The sequence below is a fragment of the Saimiri boliviensis genome, chromosome 17, assembly GCF_048565385.1.
Source record: "Saimiri boliviensis isolate mSaiBol1 chromosome 17, mSaiBol1.pri, whole genome shotgun sequence".
Classification (NCBI taxonomy): Eukaryota; Metazoa; Chordata; class Mammalia; order Primates; family Cebidae; genus Saimiri; species Saimiri boliviensis.
This window is the reverse complement of record NC_133465.1, coordinates 67710115-67728274: the sequence shown is the minus strand read 5'-3', so window position 1 is coordinate 67728274 and position 18160 is coordinate 67710115. Positions and strand designations below refer to the sequence as shown.

General features: G+C 50.9%; 1 protein-coding gene across 2 annotated transcripts; it reads right to left on the bottom strand.

Annotated features, from left to right (window-relative positions):
* Positions 1-3102: 3102 nt before the first annotated feature.
* On the bottom strand, positions 3103-18099 carry AFMID (arylformamidase). Of its 2 annotated transcripts, XM_039475732.2 has the most exons (11): positions 17992-18099; positions 15924-16014; positions 7772-7879; positions 7628-7676; positions 5654-5739; positions 5496-5568; positions 5206-5303; positions 4905-4983; positions 4685-4820; positions 4377-4481; positions 3103-3583 (listed from the first exon to the last, which is right to left on the bottom strand). In XM_039475732.2, the coding sequence occupies exons 1-11, from the start codon at positions 18052-18054 to the stop codon at positions 3557-3559; spliced, it is 915 nt and encodes a 304-aa protein (XP_039331666.2). In that variant the 5' UTR covers positions 18055-18099; the 3' UTR covers positions 3103-3556. The 2 variants fall into 2 exon arrangements, with proteins under 2 accessions (XP_039331666.2, XP_039331667.2); XM_039475733.2 differs by lacking the exons at positions 3103-3583; positions 4685-4820 and having other exon boundaries at positions 4378-4481.
* Positions 18100-18160: the final 61 nt, after the last annotated feature.

Below are 18160 nucleotides of genomic sequence, written 5' to 3'. Positions count from 1 at the left end.
CTATAAAACATTTTAAAAATTAGCCAGGCAGGCTGGGTGTGGTGGCTCACGCCTATAATCCCAGCACTTTGGGAGGCCGAGGTGGGCGGATCATGAGAGGTTGATGAAGACCATCCTGGCCAACATGGTGAAACCCCATCTCTATTAAAAAAAAAAAAAAAGAAAAGAAAGAAAAGAAAAGAAAGAAAAAAGAAAATTAGCCAGGCAAGGCTGTGCCTGGTGGCTCACGCCTGTAATCCCAGCACTTTGGGAGGCTGAGGCAGGTGGATCACCTGAGGTCAGGAGTTCGAGACCTGGCCCAACATAGTGAAACCCTGTCTCTACTAAAAATACAAAAAACTAGCCAGGGGTGGTGGTGGGCGTCTGTGATCCCAGCTACTCAGCAGGCTGAGGCATGAGAATTGATCGAACACTAGGAGGCAGAGGTTGCAGTGAGCTGAGATCCTGCCATTGCATTCCAGCCAGGGCAAAAAGAGTGAAACTCCATCTCAAAAAAAAAAAAAATTAGCCAGGCATGCACCTGTAGTCACAACTACTCAGGAGGCTGAGGTGGGAGATCACTTGATCCTGGGAGGTCAAGGCTGCAGTGAGCCATGACTAGGCCACTAGCACTCCAGCCTGGGCAACAGAGCAAGTCCCTGTCTCAAAAAAAAAGAGAATATAGCTGGGCACAGTGGCTCAAGCCTGTAATCCCAGCACTTTGGGAGGCCGAGGCAGGTGGATCACAAGGTCAAGAGATCGACACCATCCTGGCCAACACAGTGAAACCCCGTCTCTGCTAAAAATATAAAAAAAATTAGCCGGGTGTGGTGGCACGCACCTGTGGTCCCAGCTACTCCGTAGGCTGAGGTGGAAGAATCACTTGAACCCGGGAGGCAGAGGTTGCAGTGAGCCGAGATTTCACCACCGCACTCCAGCCTGGTGACAGAGCAAGACTCTACCTCAAAAAAAAAAAAAAAAAAAAAAATATATATATATATATATATATATATTCTGTCACTCCGGCTGGAGTGCAGTGGCACGATACAGGCTCACTGCAACTTCCACCTCCCAAGTTCAAGCAATTCTCCTGCCTCAGCTTCCCAAGTAGTTGGGATTACAGGCATGCAACACTATTCCCAGCTAATTTTTTGTGTTTTTAGTAGAGACGGGGTTTCTCCAGGCTGGTCTTGAACTCCTGACCTCAGGTGATCCACTTGCCTCGGCCTCTCAAAGTGCTGGGATTACCAGTGTGAGCTACTGCACCCGGCCAGAAAAGGATATTTTCAGAGAAAGAGAGCGACCCCATTCACATAAATTTTGTTTTGTTTTGCTTTGTTTTGTTTTTGAGATGGAGTTTCACTCTTGTTGCCCAGGCTGGAGTGCAATGGCATGACCTTGGCTCACTGCAACTTCTGCCTCCCAGGTTCAAGTGATTCTCTTGCCTCAGCCTCCCAAGTAGCTGGGATTACAGGCTCCCGTCACTATGCCCGGCTAATTTTTATATTTTTAGTAGACAGAGTTCGGTCATGTTGACCAGGCTGGTCTCGAATTCCTGACCTGAGGTGACCCGTCCGCCTCAGCCTCCCAAAGTGCTGGGATTACAGGCATAAGCCACCCACCGTGCCTGGCTTCACAGTATATTGTTAAAATCGTTCTATTTTCTTAGTTATTATTAATCTCTTAGAAGGAATATTCATCTACTCTTTGCCTAATTTATAAATTAAACTTCGTCATAGGTTTAAACTTATCATATAGGAAAAAACAGCGTATTCAGGGTTCAGTATTATCCATGGTTTCAGGGGGTCTTGGAGCGAAGCCCCATGGGTAAGGGAGCTCTGTGGATCTTGGCGGTTTTCCACATGGTAAACACAGATCTCTTTGTAATGGCTGCAGGGTTTCATGCTGCTTGGATGCATTTATTCCCCAACGAACACTAGACTGTTTCTTCTCTTTTTTTTTTTTGCCATACTCAATAATGCCACAGTGGAAGTTCTAATTTTTTTCTCTCCCAACTTTAAGTTCCAGGGCATACATGCAGGTTTGTTACACGGGGAAACGTGTGTCATGATGGTTTGCTGCACAGACGCAGTGGAAATTACTTGCTTTTTTCTGACACGGAGTCTGTTGCCTAGGCTGGAGTGCAGGGGCGCAATCTTGGCTCATTGTAACCTCCACCTTCTGGGTTCAAGTGATTCTCCTGCCTCAGCCTCCCAGGTAGCTGGGATTACAGGCGCCTGCCACCACGCCTGGCTAATTTTTGTATTTTTAGTAGAGAAAGTGCTTTGCCGTGTTGGCTAGGCTGGTCTTGAATTCCTAACCTCAGGCGATTCACCTGCCTCGGCCTCAAGTGCTGGGATTCCAGGCATAAGCCACAATGCCCAGCCCACAGTGGAAATTCTTGAATGTTATTTGGCATGGGAGAAAGAGGCGGTGTATTCAGGTGGGTGGTGGATGGATGTAGCCAGCTCCTTGGGACGTGCACACCACCCTCAGGGTGCAGAGGAAGCTTGTCCTACATGTAGGTGGCATTGTCCTGTCAAGGTCAAGGCGTTGGCCCCAATGCTGAGACCACAGGACACTGAGGGACAGACCCAAATGTCAGGGAGATAGAGGACACAGCAGAGAGGAGGCTGAAGCCGAAGGCTGGCTTGGGGAAGCCCTTACCCAGGGGTCAGCAAACTTTTCCTGAAAAGGGCCAGATAGGAAATACCAAGGCTGGGCTCGGTGGCTCACACCTGTAATCCCAGCACTTTTGGAGGCCGAGGTGGGTGGATTACCTGAGATCGAAAGTTCGAGACCAGCCTGACCAATATGTAGAAAGTCCAACTCCACTAAAAATACAAAAATTAGCCAGGTATGGCGGCACATGCCTGTAATCCCAGCTGCTCGGGAGGTTGAGGCATGAGAATTTTTTGAACCTGGGAGGTGGAGGTTGTGGTGAGCCAAGATCGCACCATTGCACTCCAGCCTGAGAAGCAAAAGTGAAACTTCATCTCAAAAAAAAAAAAAAAAAAGAAAGAAAATGCTTCAGGCACTACAGGCCAGGAGGTCACTGTCACCACCACTCAGCAATACCCGGCAGCTCAAAAGCTGCCCTAGACAATACATAAATGAACTGAGCAGGGTTCCAATACAACTTTATTTATCGACATGGAAATTTAAGTTTGATATAATTTTTACATGTTATGAAATAATACTCTTTTGTGACTATGAACCATCTAAAAATGCAAAGTCATTCTTAGCTTGTGGGTCATACAAGAACGCTGGAGGTAAGTCACGTTCTGGCAGCAGACAAGGGGCCAGACGAGGCTAAGAGGCGGCTCCAGCATCTCAGAGCATTGACTCACTTCCCTGGATCCTCCCTAGAGCTCCATCCCGGCTGGAAAGAGGGAGGATCTGGAGATTTTTACGAGTGTCCCAGCAGTGAGAATGGACTGTTTCCGGGCAGGCAGACACAGCAAGGCTCTCCTGGGTGCTGGGGAAAACTCAAATCATCAGCTTCAGCTCTGAGAGCTCTGTGGTGAGGCTTCCCAAGGTGGGGTGCATGTGGACCAGGCTCCAGGTATTGTCAGAACTACTGGAAGATTGTTTTCAAGATAATCTGGAACAGGAAGAGAAGACACAAAAGCCCCAGAAATGGAGCAGCTCTTGGCAGGAATTTGATGAAGGAAATGGAATGGAGCTGGATGCAGTGGCTCATGCCTGTAATCCTAACACGTTGGGAGGCTGAGGCAGGAAGATCACTTGAGGTCAGGAGTTCAAGACAGCCTGGCTAGAGGTATAATATGGTGAGATTTTAAAAAAAGAAAAAAGGTAAGACCAGCCTGGGGAACATAGAGAGACCCATCTCTATAAAAAATATAAAAATTAGCAGGGCATGGTGGCACACCTTTGTAGTCCCAGCTACTTGGGAGGCTGAGGCAGGTTCACCACTTGAGCCCAAGAGGCGGCAAAGAACTAAGATTTTGCCACTGTACTCCAGCCTGGGTGCAACAGAGGAGACTCTTGTCTCTCAAAAAAAGAAAAAAAAAAAAAAAACAAGGTGGTTTTTCTTAGGTTCTGTCTTTCTAAGATTCTCAGGTTTGTTTTGTTTTGTTTTGTTTTTGAGACGGAGTCTTGCTTTGTCACCCAGGCTGGACGTACAATCTTGGCTCACTGCAACCTCTGCCTCCTGGGTTCAAGCAATTCTCATGCCTCAGCCTCCTGAGTAGCTGGGATTACAGGCGCGTGCCACCATATCTGGCTAAGATTTTGCATTTTCAGTAGAGATGGAGTTTGTCTATGTTGGCCAGGCTGGTCTTGAACTTGGCCTGGTTTGCACATCTAAGGGGCTCCAACAGGACCCATGCTGTCTACCATGAAAAGGCTGAGGAAGGCCAGGGATGAGGCCCCACCTGGGTGAGCGTGCTGTCCTTCTGGGTCACAATCTCAATGATTTCAAAGTGATCCACGTCGCGGAGCTTTTCAAACGAGGCTTTCCACCCTCCTTGACACAGGGTCTGGGCAGGAGAGACAGGAGGAGGGGCCTGCGCTGTGGCGGGAGGCGGGGCAGGGCTTGGGGCCATGCCCAGCACAGGTCAGGGTTCACTCATTATGTGCTGAATAAATGATGGACAGTCTTGTCCACTTGGGCGAAAGAAAGAGGAAAATAATGAGCTCACGTGACCCTCAACCTCTGGCCACAAACCTGTCCTGGGAGTACCTGGTAAAACTCCCAGGACTGTCGGTGGAATTCGGGGGAGTCGAACTGGCCCACGACCACCAGCACAGGGCAGGCGGGGTCCGCCGGCTGCACCTGGGCCACCTTCAGCTGGGGGCTGTTCCTCCGAGCGTCCTCCCTGGGGCAGGGAGTAGACGGGGGTCAGGACAGAGACAAGACAGTCTCCAGGTGACCCAGGGCTGCTGGTGGGCGAGTGGCTCACAGGGTCAGCTGGAGAGCAACGTTCTGTGACGTATACACCATAGGCTCCAGGTCAAAGACTCCGCTCACCAGGAAGAAGCCTGTGAAGGTGCAGAGTTGTCACAGGGCCAGGCTCCAGGCAGAGCAAGCCAGGGGCAGGGGCAGGGGAGGGGGCACACAGGAAGCAGAGAAGGCCTGGCTCACAGGGCTCAGAGCCCTGCGGTCAAGCCACTCACAGCTGGGAGGATTTCAGGCAGCTGGGCCAAACCCCAAGGCCCGTGGGAGATGAAGGCTGCCCAGCCAGGCTGCAGCCCCCCGGAAACCTTTGAGGTTGGGCGTGACTCCATGCTTGGTCCAGTCGGCCAGGAGCATCATGGCGGCCAGGTGGGCCCCGGCTGAGTGTCCACACAGGTAAATTCCCCTGGGATGGGTCAGAGCAGAGAGCTGGACTTGCACTCAGTTTCCACACAACACCAGGCCCACCTCAAATTGTCCCAATTTGCCTTCTGCTCCACAGGCCAGAGGGGCAGCTTGGCTGTGTCCAAAGGACTGATTCCACTGTTCTCCCACCCAGCAGGGTCCGACAGGAAGAAACTCTGCTGGCAACACCCACTCATTGCTTGGATACCGCTTCTGGACGAACGCGACGCTGCGGGTCACCTGGTCTACCATCTGGTCCAGGGTGCCTGCACAGAGAGGATAAGCCGGGTCAGGGGCTCTCGGGCCCCCTAAAGCCCATGGCTCTTGGACCTGCGCAGCCACCCCTATTACCTTTAGGGGCGATGTCATAACCCACTATCACCACGGCCACTCCCTGTGCTGCCAGTGGGTCGACCATGAAGGCGGACTGGTCCTTACTGCAGAGAGAGGCACAGACGTGAAGGCTGGAGGCGACCTGGCCACTGTCCTGCTTCCTGCATCCTGAACACACCACTTGCCAGATGTCGCGTCCACACACGGCATCACCCCTCTCCAGCCCCGCGTGACACGGTGATGAGGACAGGCTCTCTCCCTGCCACATCGCATGCGAGCTATGGGACACTGGGGAGACTTCATGTAACTTTTTTTTTTTAAGCAGTAGGGCCTCGCTCTATCGCCCAGGCTGGAGTGCAATGGTATGATCATGGTTCACTGCAGCCTCGACCTCCTGGGCTCAAGGGATCCTCCTGCCTTAGCTTCCCAAGCAGGAGTACAGATGTGCACCACTACGCCCAGCAAATTTATTTTTTCTTTCGTAGAGGTGGGGGTCTTGAGGGTCTTGCTATGTTGACCATGCTGGTTTCTAACTCCTGGCAATCCTTCTGCCTCCGTCTCCCAAAGTGTGGGATTATAGGTGTGAGCCACTGTGCCTGGCAATTTATGTAACTTCTAAGCGTGGTTTCCTCATCTATAAAATAGGGGCAATTATGTTCCCTCTCTTAGGGAACTGTTTTGAGAATTAAAGACTAGCAGTGTAGAGAGTTCTGTGGGCAATAAATATAAGCTTTTTCTAAGCTTTTTTTTGAGACAGGGTCTTGCTCTCTCACACAGGCTGAAGTGCAGCGGCACAATCCTGGCTCACTGTAACCTCCATCTCCTGGGTTCAAGTGATTCTCCTGCCTCAGCTTCCTAAGTAGCTGGGATTACAGGCACACGCCACCACGTTAATCTGATTTTTGTATTTTTAGTAGAGATAGGGTTTCACCATGTTGGCCAGGCTGGTCTCGAACTCCTGACCTCAAGTGATCCGCCCGCCTCACCCTTCAAAAGTGTTGGGGATACAGGCATGAGCCACCACTCCTGGTCATTAACTGTAAGCCATTAACATGAACAAGCTTGAAGGCAACTCTGTAGGAAGGTCCTAGAGAACAGCACGGTCTGCCAAGATCCCAGATTCCCACTGCTTGTCTTACAGTGGCTGACTGTCCAGTTTTACTTGGGACTCCCTTTTTTTTTCCCCTAAAGCACTGAAAACCCCACGTTCTGGGAAACTCCTCCTTAGTCCCAAGCAAACCGGACAGTGGTTGGTCACTCTGGCTCTTCCCTTGATTCAACAGGAGGCTGAACATGCTTCTCATTGGGTGTAGTGGGTTGAACTGTGTCCCCTCAAAAGAGATGTCCAAATCCTAACCCTCAGAACCTATGAATATGACCTCATTAAAAAAAAGGAGGCTGGGCACAGTGGCTCACGCCTGTAATCCCAGCACTTTGGAAGGCTGAGGTGGGTGGATCACTTGAGGTCAGGAGTTCAAGACCAGCCTGGCCAACACAGTGAACCCCTGTCTCTACTAAAAATACAAAACTTAGCTGGGCATGGTGGTGGGTACCTGTAATCCCAGCTACTCAGGAGGCTGAGGCAGGAGAATCACTTGAACCTGGGAGGCGGAGGTTGCAGTGAGCTGAGGTTGCACCACTGCACTCCAGCCTGGGAAACAGTGAGACTCTGTCTCAAAAAAAAAAAAAAAAAAAAAAAAAGGAGAGGAAGATCTGAGACACGAGGATCACACATGAATGGCAGCAGGGGCCGGAGCCATGCAGACCAGCCCAGGACGGCCTGTGGCCACTGCAAGCTGGAGGAGGCAGGAAGGATCCTCCTTAGAGCCGCCTTCCTAGGAACCAACCCTGCCCACATTGCCTTCAGACTTCCGCCCTCCCGCTCCGCGAGACACCTGCCTGCAGGAAGCCACCCAGCTGCGGCAGTTGTTGGGAAGAGGAGTCCCCCAGGACATCTCTTTTGCACTGCACCATCCACATCCCCCGACTCACCTTCCGTTCTGCCAGTATCCTCCGTGAAAGAACAAGAAGAAAGGCAGGCCTGCAGAACCAAGCAGGGGGCACATGGGCGGGGCCGGCCCTGCGGAGCTCTGCCTCCGGACCCCCAGCCCCGGGACCCCCGGCCCCTTCACTGACCACCTTCAGCCGCCTTGTTGGGAAAGTAGATGTCCACTCTCTCCCCGTCTCCATCTCCATAGGGGACGTGCAGCAGGCTCTTCCAGGTGGCCCGGGCCCTCACGGTAGCTGTCACAGAAATGAACAAGTTGCTGTTAACACAAGCTCAGGTGGCGGCAGCTTCTATTTCAGCTCGGGTACAAACCTTCCCGCCGAAAGCTCCCTGAAGTTATGTGTGAGCTTTAGCTCTGAACACCTCCCATGGAAAGAAGACTTCTGGTCCTGACGCCTGTCAACCAGTGAACCGTGGTTTTGCGAGGACTCTTCAGCAGGACTTGACTCCACACTTACATGCCTCTAGGGAAGGATCCTCCCTTGCCTCCTGCAGCTCTTGGTGGCTCTAGGCATTCCTAGGCCTGTGGATACATCACCCCATTTGCCTCTGCCTGTCTTCACGTGGTCCCCTCCCTGTGTGCCCCTCCCTCTTCTGTCTCGTAGCAGGATACCAGTTACGGGATTTAGGGCCCACACTAACCCAGAATGACTTGACTTTAGCTAATAACGCCCACAAAGATGGCCTTTCAAATAAGGAAATACCAGGGGGCGCTGTAATCCCAGCACTTTGGGAAGTTGAGGTGGGCAGATCACCGGAGGTCAGGAGTTCAAAACCAGCCTGGCCAACATGGTGAAAACCCATCTCTACTAAAAATACAAAAAATAGCTGGGCGAAGCGGCGGGTGCATGTAATCCCAGCTACTAGGGAGGCTGAGGTGGGAGAATCACTTGAACCCAGAGGCAGAGGTGGCAGTGAACTGAGATCGCACCACTGCACTCCCACCTGGGCGACAGAGTGAGACCATGCCTCAAACAAAATGAAACAAGAAAACACCGAATAAGGATACAGGTTCCCAGGGTTAGGATTTGGACATGTCTCTTTTCTCGGTGTTGTGGTAGGGGTCATCTTTATTTGGCACTGCATATGCTAAATGTTTTACATAACACACTTTTCAGAATTCCAGCTAGTCAGCAGAGACCTAAGGCCTCTGGGGCCCATCGTGCAGGTCCATGCCCCACTTTTCACATCCTGTACCCCTAGGATCCAGACACCCTCTCCTCACAGCTGTGTTCAGGTACCATCGGGGGACCCTTGGGGTGCTGGGTTGATCTCCCCAAAAGAGGTGGAATCCAGCTCCCTGTAGAACCTGCATCTCAGAAAGGGCTCAGTGTATTACCCTGCAACTTGGGATCCCTGTCCCTGGAGGCCCCCTGGTCCCCAACCTTGGTGGCCACAGTAGGCCTAGAAAAAAAGGCCTGTGCTTCCCTCGGGTGAATGATTCATTCTGCAACTCCAGAAGGGTAAATACAGCAGAGGAAGAAAGAAGCCTGGGACTGAGCGCTCCTAGGAATTGCGTCTATGCCAGCATGCGGGAATGGCATCTATGCCAGCATGTGGGAATGGCATCTATGCCAGCATGTGGGAATGGCAGCTATGCCAGCATGCAGAACTGTAACGCAGGCCGTCTCCACTTTGGCTGGATGGATCAAAGGCGAGGGAAATTGAAGGGAAGCCGCCATGTGCCAAACCCAGGCAGGAAGCTGCCTTAGCATAACACCAGTGAGGTTGCAAAACCTGTTTTGCCAGCACCCAAGTTACCAGCCACTGCCCCTGAAGGGCTCCCTGTGTACCGACAAGAAGCTCTCTATGTATAGATGAGGAAACATCACCCAGAAATACGAAGTGAAATTGGCAGGGTGGAAATGTGTATACTACAGGGCCGTTTGGATGAAAGGGAGGGGAGTCTATGTCCATGTTACTAACAGTGGCTGGGGGGCCAGGGGAACTGGGCGGATGAAAGGGAGGAGGAGGGGGCATTTCACCGAAAAGCCTTGTGTGGTTTTTCTTTTGTTTTTTTGAGATGGAGTCTTGCTCCGTCACCCAAGCTGGAGTCCAGTGACGCAATTTCGGCTCACTGCAGCCTCCGCCTCCTGGGTTCAGGCCTTCTCCTGTCTCCGCCTTCTAAGCAGCTGAGACTATGGGGGGCCGCCACCACGCCCAGCTAATTTTTTTTTTTCTTTGAGACAGAGCTTTGCTCTTGTCACCCAGGCTGGAGTGCAATGGCGCAATTTGCGCTCACTTCAATCTGTGCCTCCTGGGTTCAAGCAATTCTCCTGCCTCAGCCAGGATTACAGACACCCACCACCATGCCTGGCTAATTTTTTTTTTTTTTTGTATTTTTAGTAGAGATGGGGTTTTGCCATGTTGGCCAGGTTGGTCTCGGACTCCTGACCTTGTATGATATGCCTGCCTCGGCCGCCAAAAAGTGCTGGGATTATAGGTGTGAGCCATTGTGCCTGACGCCCGCTAGTTTTTGTATTTTTAGTAGAGATGGGGTTTCATGGTGTTGGTCAGGCTGGTCTTTAACTCTTGAATTCACTTTTTATTTTTGAGACATGGTTTCACTCTGTCACACAGGCAGGAGTGTAGTGGTGCCATCTCAGCTCACTGCAGCCTTGATCTCCCAGGTTCAAACAAGCCTCTCACCTCAGCCACCAGAGTAGCTAAGACTACAGGCATATGCCACCACGCCTGGCTAATATTTGTATTTTTTGTAGAGACAGAGTTTCGCCATGTTGCCCAGGCTGTTCTCGAACTCCAAGGCTCAAGTGGTCCTCCCACCTCAGCCTCCCAAGTAGATGGGACCACAGGCATGCAACACCACACCCAGCTAGTTTTTGTTGCTTTTTTGGAGACAGAGTTTTGCTCTTGTTGCCCAGGCTGGAGTACAACGGCGTGATCTTGGCTCACTGTAACTTCCTCCTCCTGGGTTCAAGTGATTCCCTGCCTCAGAGTCCTGAGTGGCTGAGATTACAGGCGCGTGCCACCACACTCGGCTAATTTTGTATTTTTAGTAGAGACGGGGTTTCTCCATATTGGTCAGGTTGGTCTCGAACTCCCGACCTCAGGTGATCTGCCAACCTCAGGTGATCCGCCCACCTTGGCCTCCCAAAGTACTGGGATTACAGGTGTGAGCCACTGCACCCAGCCAACCCAGTTAATTTAAAATTTTTTTTTGTAGAGACCAGTTCTTGCTATGTTGTCCAGCTGGTTTCAAACTCCTGGGCTCAAGCTATCCTCCTGTTTCGGTTTCCTAAAGTCTGGGATTACAGGTGCGCGCCACCGGACCCAGCCTCCTCTCTTTCTCAAATATCTGATCATCAGGAGATCCCTGGACTCCCCTCCACTGCTTGTCCCGGGCCTAGAGTCTCCTCCCCACCTGCACCGAGTCTGCTGTGGTCGGATCCCCTTTGGCCTGTTCCCTGGAAGGCAGCAGATGCTTCTCTAGGCTCTTCCAGCTTCTACTCGGACTCCTGACAGCCCCACATGCGAGCTGCTTATAACACGCTCACATCCACCAGGGTTCCTGTCTAAGTCAGCCTGGGCAGCTGTAACAAAATACCGCAGATGCTGGAGACTTAGAACCACGGAAATTTTATCTTCTCACAGTTCTGCAGACTGGAAGTCCAAGATCAAGGTGCCAGCAGCACTGGTGTCTGATAAGCCCCAGGGCTGCAGACCTGCCACCTATACTCTGCTGAAAGGTACCTGGGCAGCCTCCCGGGCCATGCCACCACCAACACCCCTGCTGTGAACAGCCTTGTACACGCATCACCACACCACTTGCAAGCATCTGTAGGGCACACTCTCAGGGGTGGAATACTGGGTCAAAAGGCAGACGCCTCTGTCCTTCCAAGGCCACTGCCAGCCGTCCTCCAGGGGGGTTTGCCAACAACCCTGCCTCCAGCACAGTGTGAAGACGATGCGCCTCACAGGCTCATCAGAAGGTCGAGATTTAATTAACACAGGAGTTCTTAAAGCATATAAATGGACTAGATTAATGTCGTGCTACACCTAAGAAAAACATCCTGAAATGTATGTTCTAAATGGAATAGCAGTTACAACCAAGCAGCTTCAGGTGTTCATTATCAGGCAGAAGCCTCCTTAGCTACTGAAAATTCTACTGGCCGGGTGCGGTGGCTCAAGCCTGTAATCCCAGCACTTTGGGAGGCCAAGGCGGGTGGATCACGAGGTCAAGAGATCGAGACTATCCTGGTCAACATGGTGAAACCCCGTCTCTACTAAAAATACAAAAAAATTAGCTGGGCATGGTGGCGCGTGCCTGTAATCCCAGCTACTCAGGAAGCTGAGGCAGGAGAATTGCCTGAACCCAGGAGGCAACTGCACTCCAGCCTGGGTAACAAGAGCGAAACTCCGTCTCAAAAAAAAAAAAAAAAAAAAAAAAGAATTCTACTGACCCCAAGAAAGAGAAATTGCCTCTCTCTAGGAGAGGACAGCTGGGGTGCAGTGACAGAGAATGAAGTGACTCATGCCCCCACAGAGGGCCCTCCAGGCCATGAACCCCAGGACAAGAACGCAGCAGGGCTTCAGCAAGACACCCCAGAACCAACCTTACGGCAAGCTTCCGCCCTCATTAAGGCGAACACTGCGTTGCTGTTATTTACAACTCAAGTTATGAGGAAATCGTGCTATGAACACACGTGTACATGTGCTTGTTTGAGTACCTGTTTTCAATTGCTTTGGGTTAGAAATAATTTTTTTTCTCTCTCTTTTTCAGACAGAGTTTTACTCTTGTTGCCCAGGCTGGAGCGCAGTGGTGCGCTCTTGGCTCACTGCAAGCTTTCTCTCCTGGGTTCAAGCGATTCTCCTACTTCGGCCTCCCAAATAGCTGAGATTACAGGCATGTGCCATCATGCCTGGCTATTTTTGTATTTTTACTAGAGACGGGGTTTCACCATGTTGGCCAGGCGGGTCTCGAACTCCTGACCTCAAGTGATCCCCCACCTTGACCTCCCAAAGTGCTGAGATTATAGGCGTGAGCTGCCACATGCAGCCTGACAGTCCTGTTTTTAGTACCATGCACAGCGTTAGAAATTATTAGTAAAAATACATTTTACAGTTAGCAAAATGCTGTATATATTTTTTATCCAGATACAAAAGTTCAAATTCTGCCGGGCGCGGTGGCTCAAGCCTGTAATCCCAGCACTTTGGGAGGCTGAGGCGGGTGGATCACGAGGTCGAGAGATCGAGACCATCCTGGTCAACATGGTGAAACCCCGTCTCTACTAAAAATACAAAAAATTAGCTGGGCATGGTGGCGTGTGCCTGTAATCCCAGCTACTCAGGAGGCTGAGGCAGGAGAATTGCCTGAACCCAGGAGGCGGAGGTTGCGGTGAGCCGAGATCGCGCCATTGCACTCCAGCCTGGGTGACAAGAGCGAAACTCCATCTCAAAAAAAAAAAAAAAAAAAAAGTTCAAATTCTGCATGATTTCATTTAAATGAGGTCCCTAGGGAAGTCAAATTCATAAAGACAAGAAGTGGAACGGTGGTTGCTAGGGGCAAGGGGAGGGAGGATGGGAGTGAGTGTTTAAAGGGGACAGTTCTTTCTTTTCTTTTCTTTTTTTTTTTTTTTTTTTTATACAGAGTCTCACTCTGTTGACCAGACTGGAGGGTCACAGTAAAACAAATTTAAAAGCTAGTGTAGGCCGGGCGCAGTGGCTCAAACCTATAATCCCAGCACTTTGGGAGGCCAAGGAAGGTGGATCATGAAGTCAGGGGTTCAAGACCTGGCCAAGATGGTGAAACCCTGTCTCTACTAAAAATACAAAAGTTAGCCAGGAATGACGGCGGGCATCTGTAATCCCAGATACTCGCAAGGCTGAGACACAAGAATTGCTTGAACCCAGGAGGTGGAGGCTGCAGTGAGCCAAAATCAAACCACTGCACTCCAGCCTGGGCAACAGAGGAAGGCCTTGCCTCGTAAAATAAATAAATAAATAAATAACCAATACATAAAGAAATATGCAGCCTTGAACTCCTGGGCAGCAGCCATCCTCCCACCTCAGCCTCCCGAGTAGGTGGAACTAGAGATGCACACTACCCACGCCATGCTAATTTGTAAATTTTTTGTTGAAGTAGGTTCTTGCTATATTGCTCAGGCTACTCTCAAACCCCTGGCCTCAAAGGATCCTCCTGCTTTGACCTCCCGCAAGGCTGGGATCACAGGCGTTCGTGACAGTGCCTGGCTCTCTCTCTCTTTTTAAAAAATCTTTTCCTTTAAAAGTTCAATCAAGCGCGCTTTTTACATCTGACTTCGTTTCTCAATAGGGATAGCTCTTTATCTCTCAAGACAATTAGGACAGGCAAACAGGTTTGCTTCTGGCTCTTGTATGTTTCGCCACACTCATATTTATTGAGCAAATAGATGAATTTGGCACAGAGCTGGGCACAGCAAGGAACCATGAAGAGCCCAGGAAACAGCTCCACCCCAATCTATTGAGACAGGAGGATGGTGGAATGTGCTGGAACACACTTCTAACAAGTCTGTTCCTCCTCCTGGGTTTTCTCTGTTTAGAAAACCACCAAGCCCAGGAGCCAAGGCAGCTGCCTCTGAAAGGCTGTGCTGAGCCTGCTGCAGCGGAGCCAATTGGCCAGGCATAGCTGGCTGCTTCCTCACCCACACTTCCGCGTCAGGGTCAGCTCCCCATCCCAGCACAGATGCGTTACCAAGTGTTCAAATGGTGGTGCAGCACTCTGCAGACACAGGGCAGAGACAGAAATGTACCTTAAGACTTCACTAGTTTACAGGTTCCCCAGTCCAGATCTCTTTAAAGAAAGAAAAGGTGAAAGTCCAGGCGCGGTGGCTCACGCCTATAACCCCAGCACTTTGGGAGGCCGAGACTGGTGGATCACAAGGTCAGGAGTTCAAGACCAGCCTGACCAACATGAAGAAACCCCATCTCTACTAAAAGTACAAAATCAGCCAGGCATGGTGGCACATGCCTGTAATCCCAACTACTCGGGAGGCTGAGGCAGGAGAATCACTTGAACCTGGGCTCACTGTAGCCTCCACCTCAACAAGAGTGAAACTCCGTCTCCAAAAAAAAGAAAGAAAGAAAAGGCAGGGCACACCTGTAATCCCAGCACTTTGGGAGGTCGAGGAGGGGACGACGGGTCACCTTAGGTTGGGAGTTATAGACCAGCCTGGCCAATATGGTAAAACCCCTTCTCTACGTGGTGGTGGGCACCTGTAATCCCAGCTACTTGGGAGACTGAGGCAGGAGAATCGCTTGAACCTGGGAGGCAGAGGATGCAGTGAGCCGAGATCGAACCACTGCACTCCTGCCTGGGTGCGACAGATCGAGATTTCCTCTTTAAAAAAAAAAAAAAAAAAAGCTGGGCTCGGTAGCTCATCCCTGTAACCCCAGCATTTTGAAAGGCCAAGGTGGGTGGATCACGAGGTCAAGAGATTGAGACCATCCTGGCCAACATGGCAAAACCCCGTCTCTACTAAAAATACAAAAATTAGTTGGGCATGGTGGCGCGTGCCTGTAGTCCCAGCTACTCAGGAGGCTGAGGTAGGAGAATTGCCTGAACCTAGGAGGCGGAGGTTGTGGTGAGCCGAGATCATGCCTCTGCACTCCAGCCTGGGAAAGAGAGCAAGACTCCATCTCAAAAAAAAAAAAAAAAAGACTTCATTGCTTTTTTTTCCCCCCCTGAGACAGGGTCTCACTCTTACCCAGGCTGGAGCGCAGTGATGCAATCTCAGCTCACTGCAACCTCTGCCTCCCAGGTTCAAGCAATTTTCATGCCTTGGGTTTCCGAGTAGCTGGGATTACAGGTGTCAGCTAATTTTTGTATTTTTTTGTAGAGATGGGGTTTTGCCACGTTGGCCAGGCTGGTTCTTGAACTCCTGGCCTCAAGTGATATGCCCGCTGTGGCCTCCCAAAGTATTGCTTTTTATGAATAGTGACCTCATTCCACATTCAGTAGTGGAGGAGGAATATTCCTCTACTCACTTCACCTCCCTATGCCAACCACAGCATGCAGACTTAGGGGCCTGGGCATGGCTGGCCGAGCAGGAAAGGCCAGGCGTGGTCAACTGAGCCATGGACCTTCCCTGGACCTCTCCTGCCTCCACTGGTCCCTGCAGCAAGGGGTCCCAGGCACTTGCTCCTGAGCAGGGGGTTTACGTGGGAAATGGCCCTTGAGGCCCAGGTGGTGCAGTCAGTGCAGCCCCTACACCTCCAGCACTCTGAACCACTGCCACATGCTAAAGGCCACCCAATGCGGCCACAGAGAGGTCACAGCGTTACCCTCAATTCCTATCTGTGAGTAGGTCCTCAAGGCTTCCTCCGCTCCCAGTCGGACAGCCCATCGGCTAGGGAGGTACTGGTGCTCCAGCTCCTGTGGGACAAGGACACGGGGTTCCGTAAGATTTCCTTCTCAATAGTGTATCCCCCGCCACCTCCCTGCTCCTCTCTGCCTTAGAAGCCCCCTCCCCAGTATCCCAAGGTCTCCAAGATGCCCTTGGATTCATGGTCTACAGCAGGTGTCCCCAAACTACGGCCCGCGGGCCGCATGCGGCCCCCCGCCGCACTTCAGGAAGGGGCACCTCTTTCATTGGTGGTCAGTGAGAGGAGCACAGTATGTGGCGGCCCTCCAACAGTCTGAGGGACAGTGAACTGGCCCCCTGTGTAAAACGTTTGGGGACGCCTGGTCTACAGGTATACCAGTGACAGCTGTGCCCTTAGCCAGCTGGCAGCCTGTGGGTAACCCGCCACATGGGCACCGAGGAAAGAGAGCTGTGCAAACCCCAGGCACAATTAGTGCCTGAAGAATATCTTAGTTTGCAGTGTTATTACTCAGTTATTTCCTTTATATAATCCTTTATACATAATCACATATTAGTTTATAGAATTAGTGCCTGAAGTATAACTTGCTGCTTACATATATCTAGCTTATATAATCATACTTAGTACTTATATCTAGCATATTTAGATCCATATACTCTTTCTGTATAATCATATAGGTATTGTAGTCGGAGCCGCACTGACGCATTTAGTGCTGATTTGTAGAATCCTCCCACATAACCATAAAGTAGTTTGTAGTAGGAGGCATGCCGAGAGCAGTCACAGAACAGAAGCAGTACATGGGAAAACAGCCAGACCAGGACGAGAACCAAAGAACAGATTCTTCCAATCTGTATCTGGAAAGGTTATTACCTGTAAGGTCCTTATAGCCCTGCCTGGTACACTCTGTGATCACTACCATCATCTTTGTTGCTGTTATTTATGATCAGGATGGATTATGCAATGGATTTTTCTTTTTCTTTTTTAACGGGTATTTCTTTTTTTTTTTTTTTTTTTTTTTTTTTTTTTTTTTTTTTGGAGACGGAGTTTCGCTCTTGTTACCCAGGCTGGAGTGCAATGGCGCGATCTCGGCTCACCGCAACCTCCGCCTCCTGGGTTCAGGCAATTCTCCTGCCTCAGCCTCCTGAGTAGCTGGGATTACAGGCACGCGCCACCATGCCCAGCTAATTTTTTGTATTTTTAGTAGAGACGGGGTTTCACCATGTTGACCAGGATGGTCTCGATCTCTTGACCTCGTGATCCACCCGCCTCGGCCTCCCAAAGTGCTGGGATTACAGGCTTGAGCCACCGCGCCCGGCCTGGGTATTTCTTTTTTTTAACCCCACAGCTGTTCTGTTCTGTCTCCTTCAGCCTTTCCCATATAAGTACAGACCCAAAAACATTATGTAACCTCAGATCAAGGTCCAGAACTTTGGCCCCTAACCTCCTGCGGGTCTACGGATTTCTTTCTTTCTTTCTTTTTTTTTTTTAGACGAAGTATCGGTCTTTCACCCAGGCTCCGAGGCTGGAGTGCAATGGTGATCTCGGCTCACTGCAACTTCCACCTCCTGGATTCAAATGATTCTCCTGTCTCAGCCTCCTGAGTAGCTAAGATTACAGGTGCACATCCCACGCCTGGCTAATTTTTGTATTTTTAGTACAGACCGGGTTTCATCATGATAGCCAGGCTGGTCTCGAACTCCTGACCTCACGATCCACTCACATTGGACTTCCAAAGCGCTGGGATTACAGGCGTAAGCCACCGCGCCTAGCTGGCTCTACGGATATTATTAGCAAAGCCAGGACTTCAATTTTCTCTATCCTGAAAATCAGGCTAACATAAATCTCTAGGAGAAGGCAAAAGACAACGTGGTGACCAAGCACTGGGGACCTGGCACACACTAACCTAGGCGTTCAGCACTCCCACAGGTGTGGCCTACATGGCTTCTAAGCTTCCTTCTTAGAATCTTCCCATCTAATCAATAAGTTAACGCCACCCCAGCGCCTCAGTCCCTCCCTGCAATCCACCCACCTCTGCAGACATCTTCTTCCAAGGAGCCTCGCCCGGAAGACCCGCACCACCGGAAACCTCCATCGCGCCGTCTACAGCTGGGGGCTGTGCGTCCCGCTCCTTTATATAGGCTGAGCCCCGCCTCGCTCCGCCCCTTTTAAACTTGGTGGGCGGAGCGAGGCGGGGCTCA

Bases quoted from the DNA above. Each gene is read 5' to 3' on its own strand.
- AFMID (XM_039475732.2), bottom strand. From the start codon at position 18,054: ATGGAGGTTTCCGGTGGTGCGGGTCTTCCGGGCGAGGCTCCTTGGAAG. The intron at 7,880-15,923 runs GTAACGCTGTGA...TTTCTGTGACAG, and splicing joins CTCACAGATAGGAATTGAGG to CTACCGTGAGGGCCCGGGCC. The intron at 3,584-4,376 runs GTGGGGCCTCAT...TTCCTGTTCCAG, and splicing joins AGGACAGCACGCTCACCCAG to ATTATCTTGAAAACAATCTT.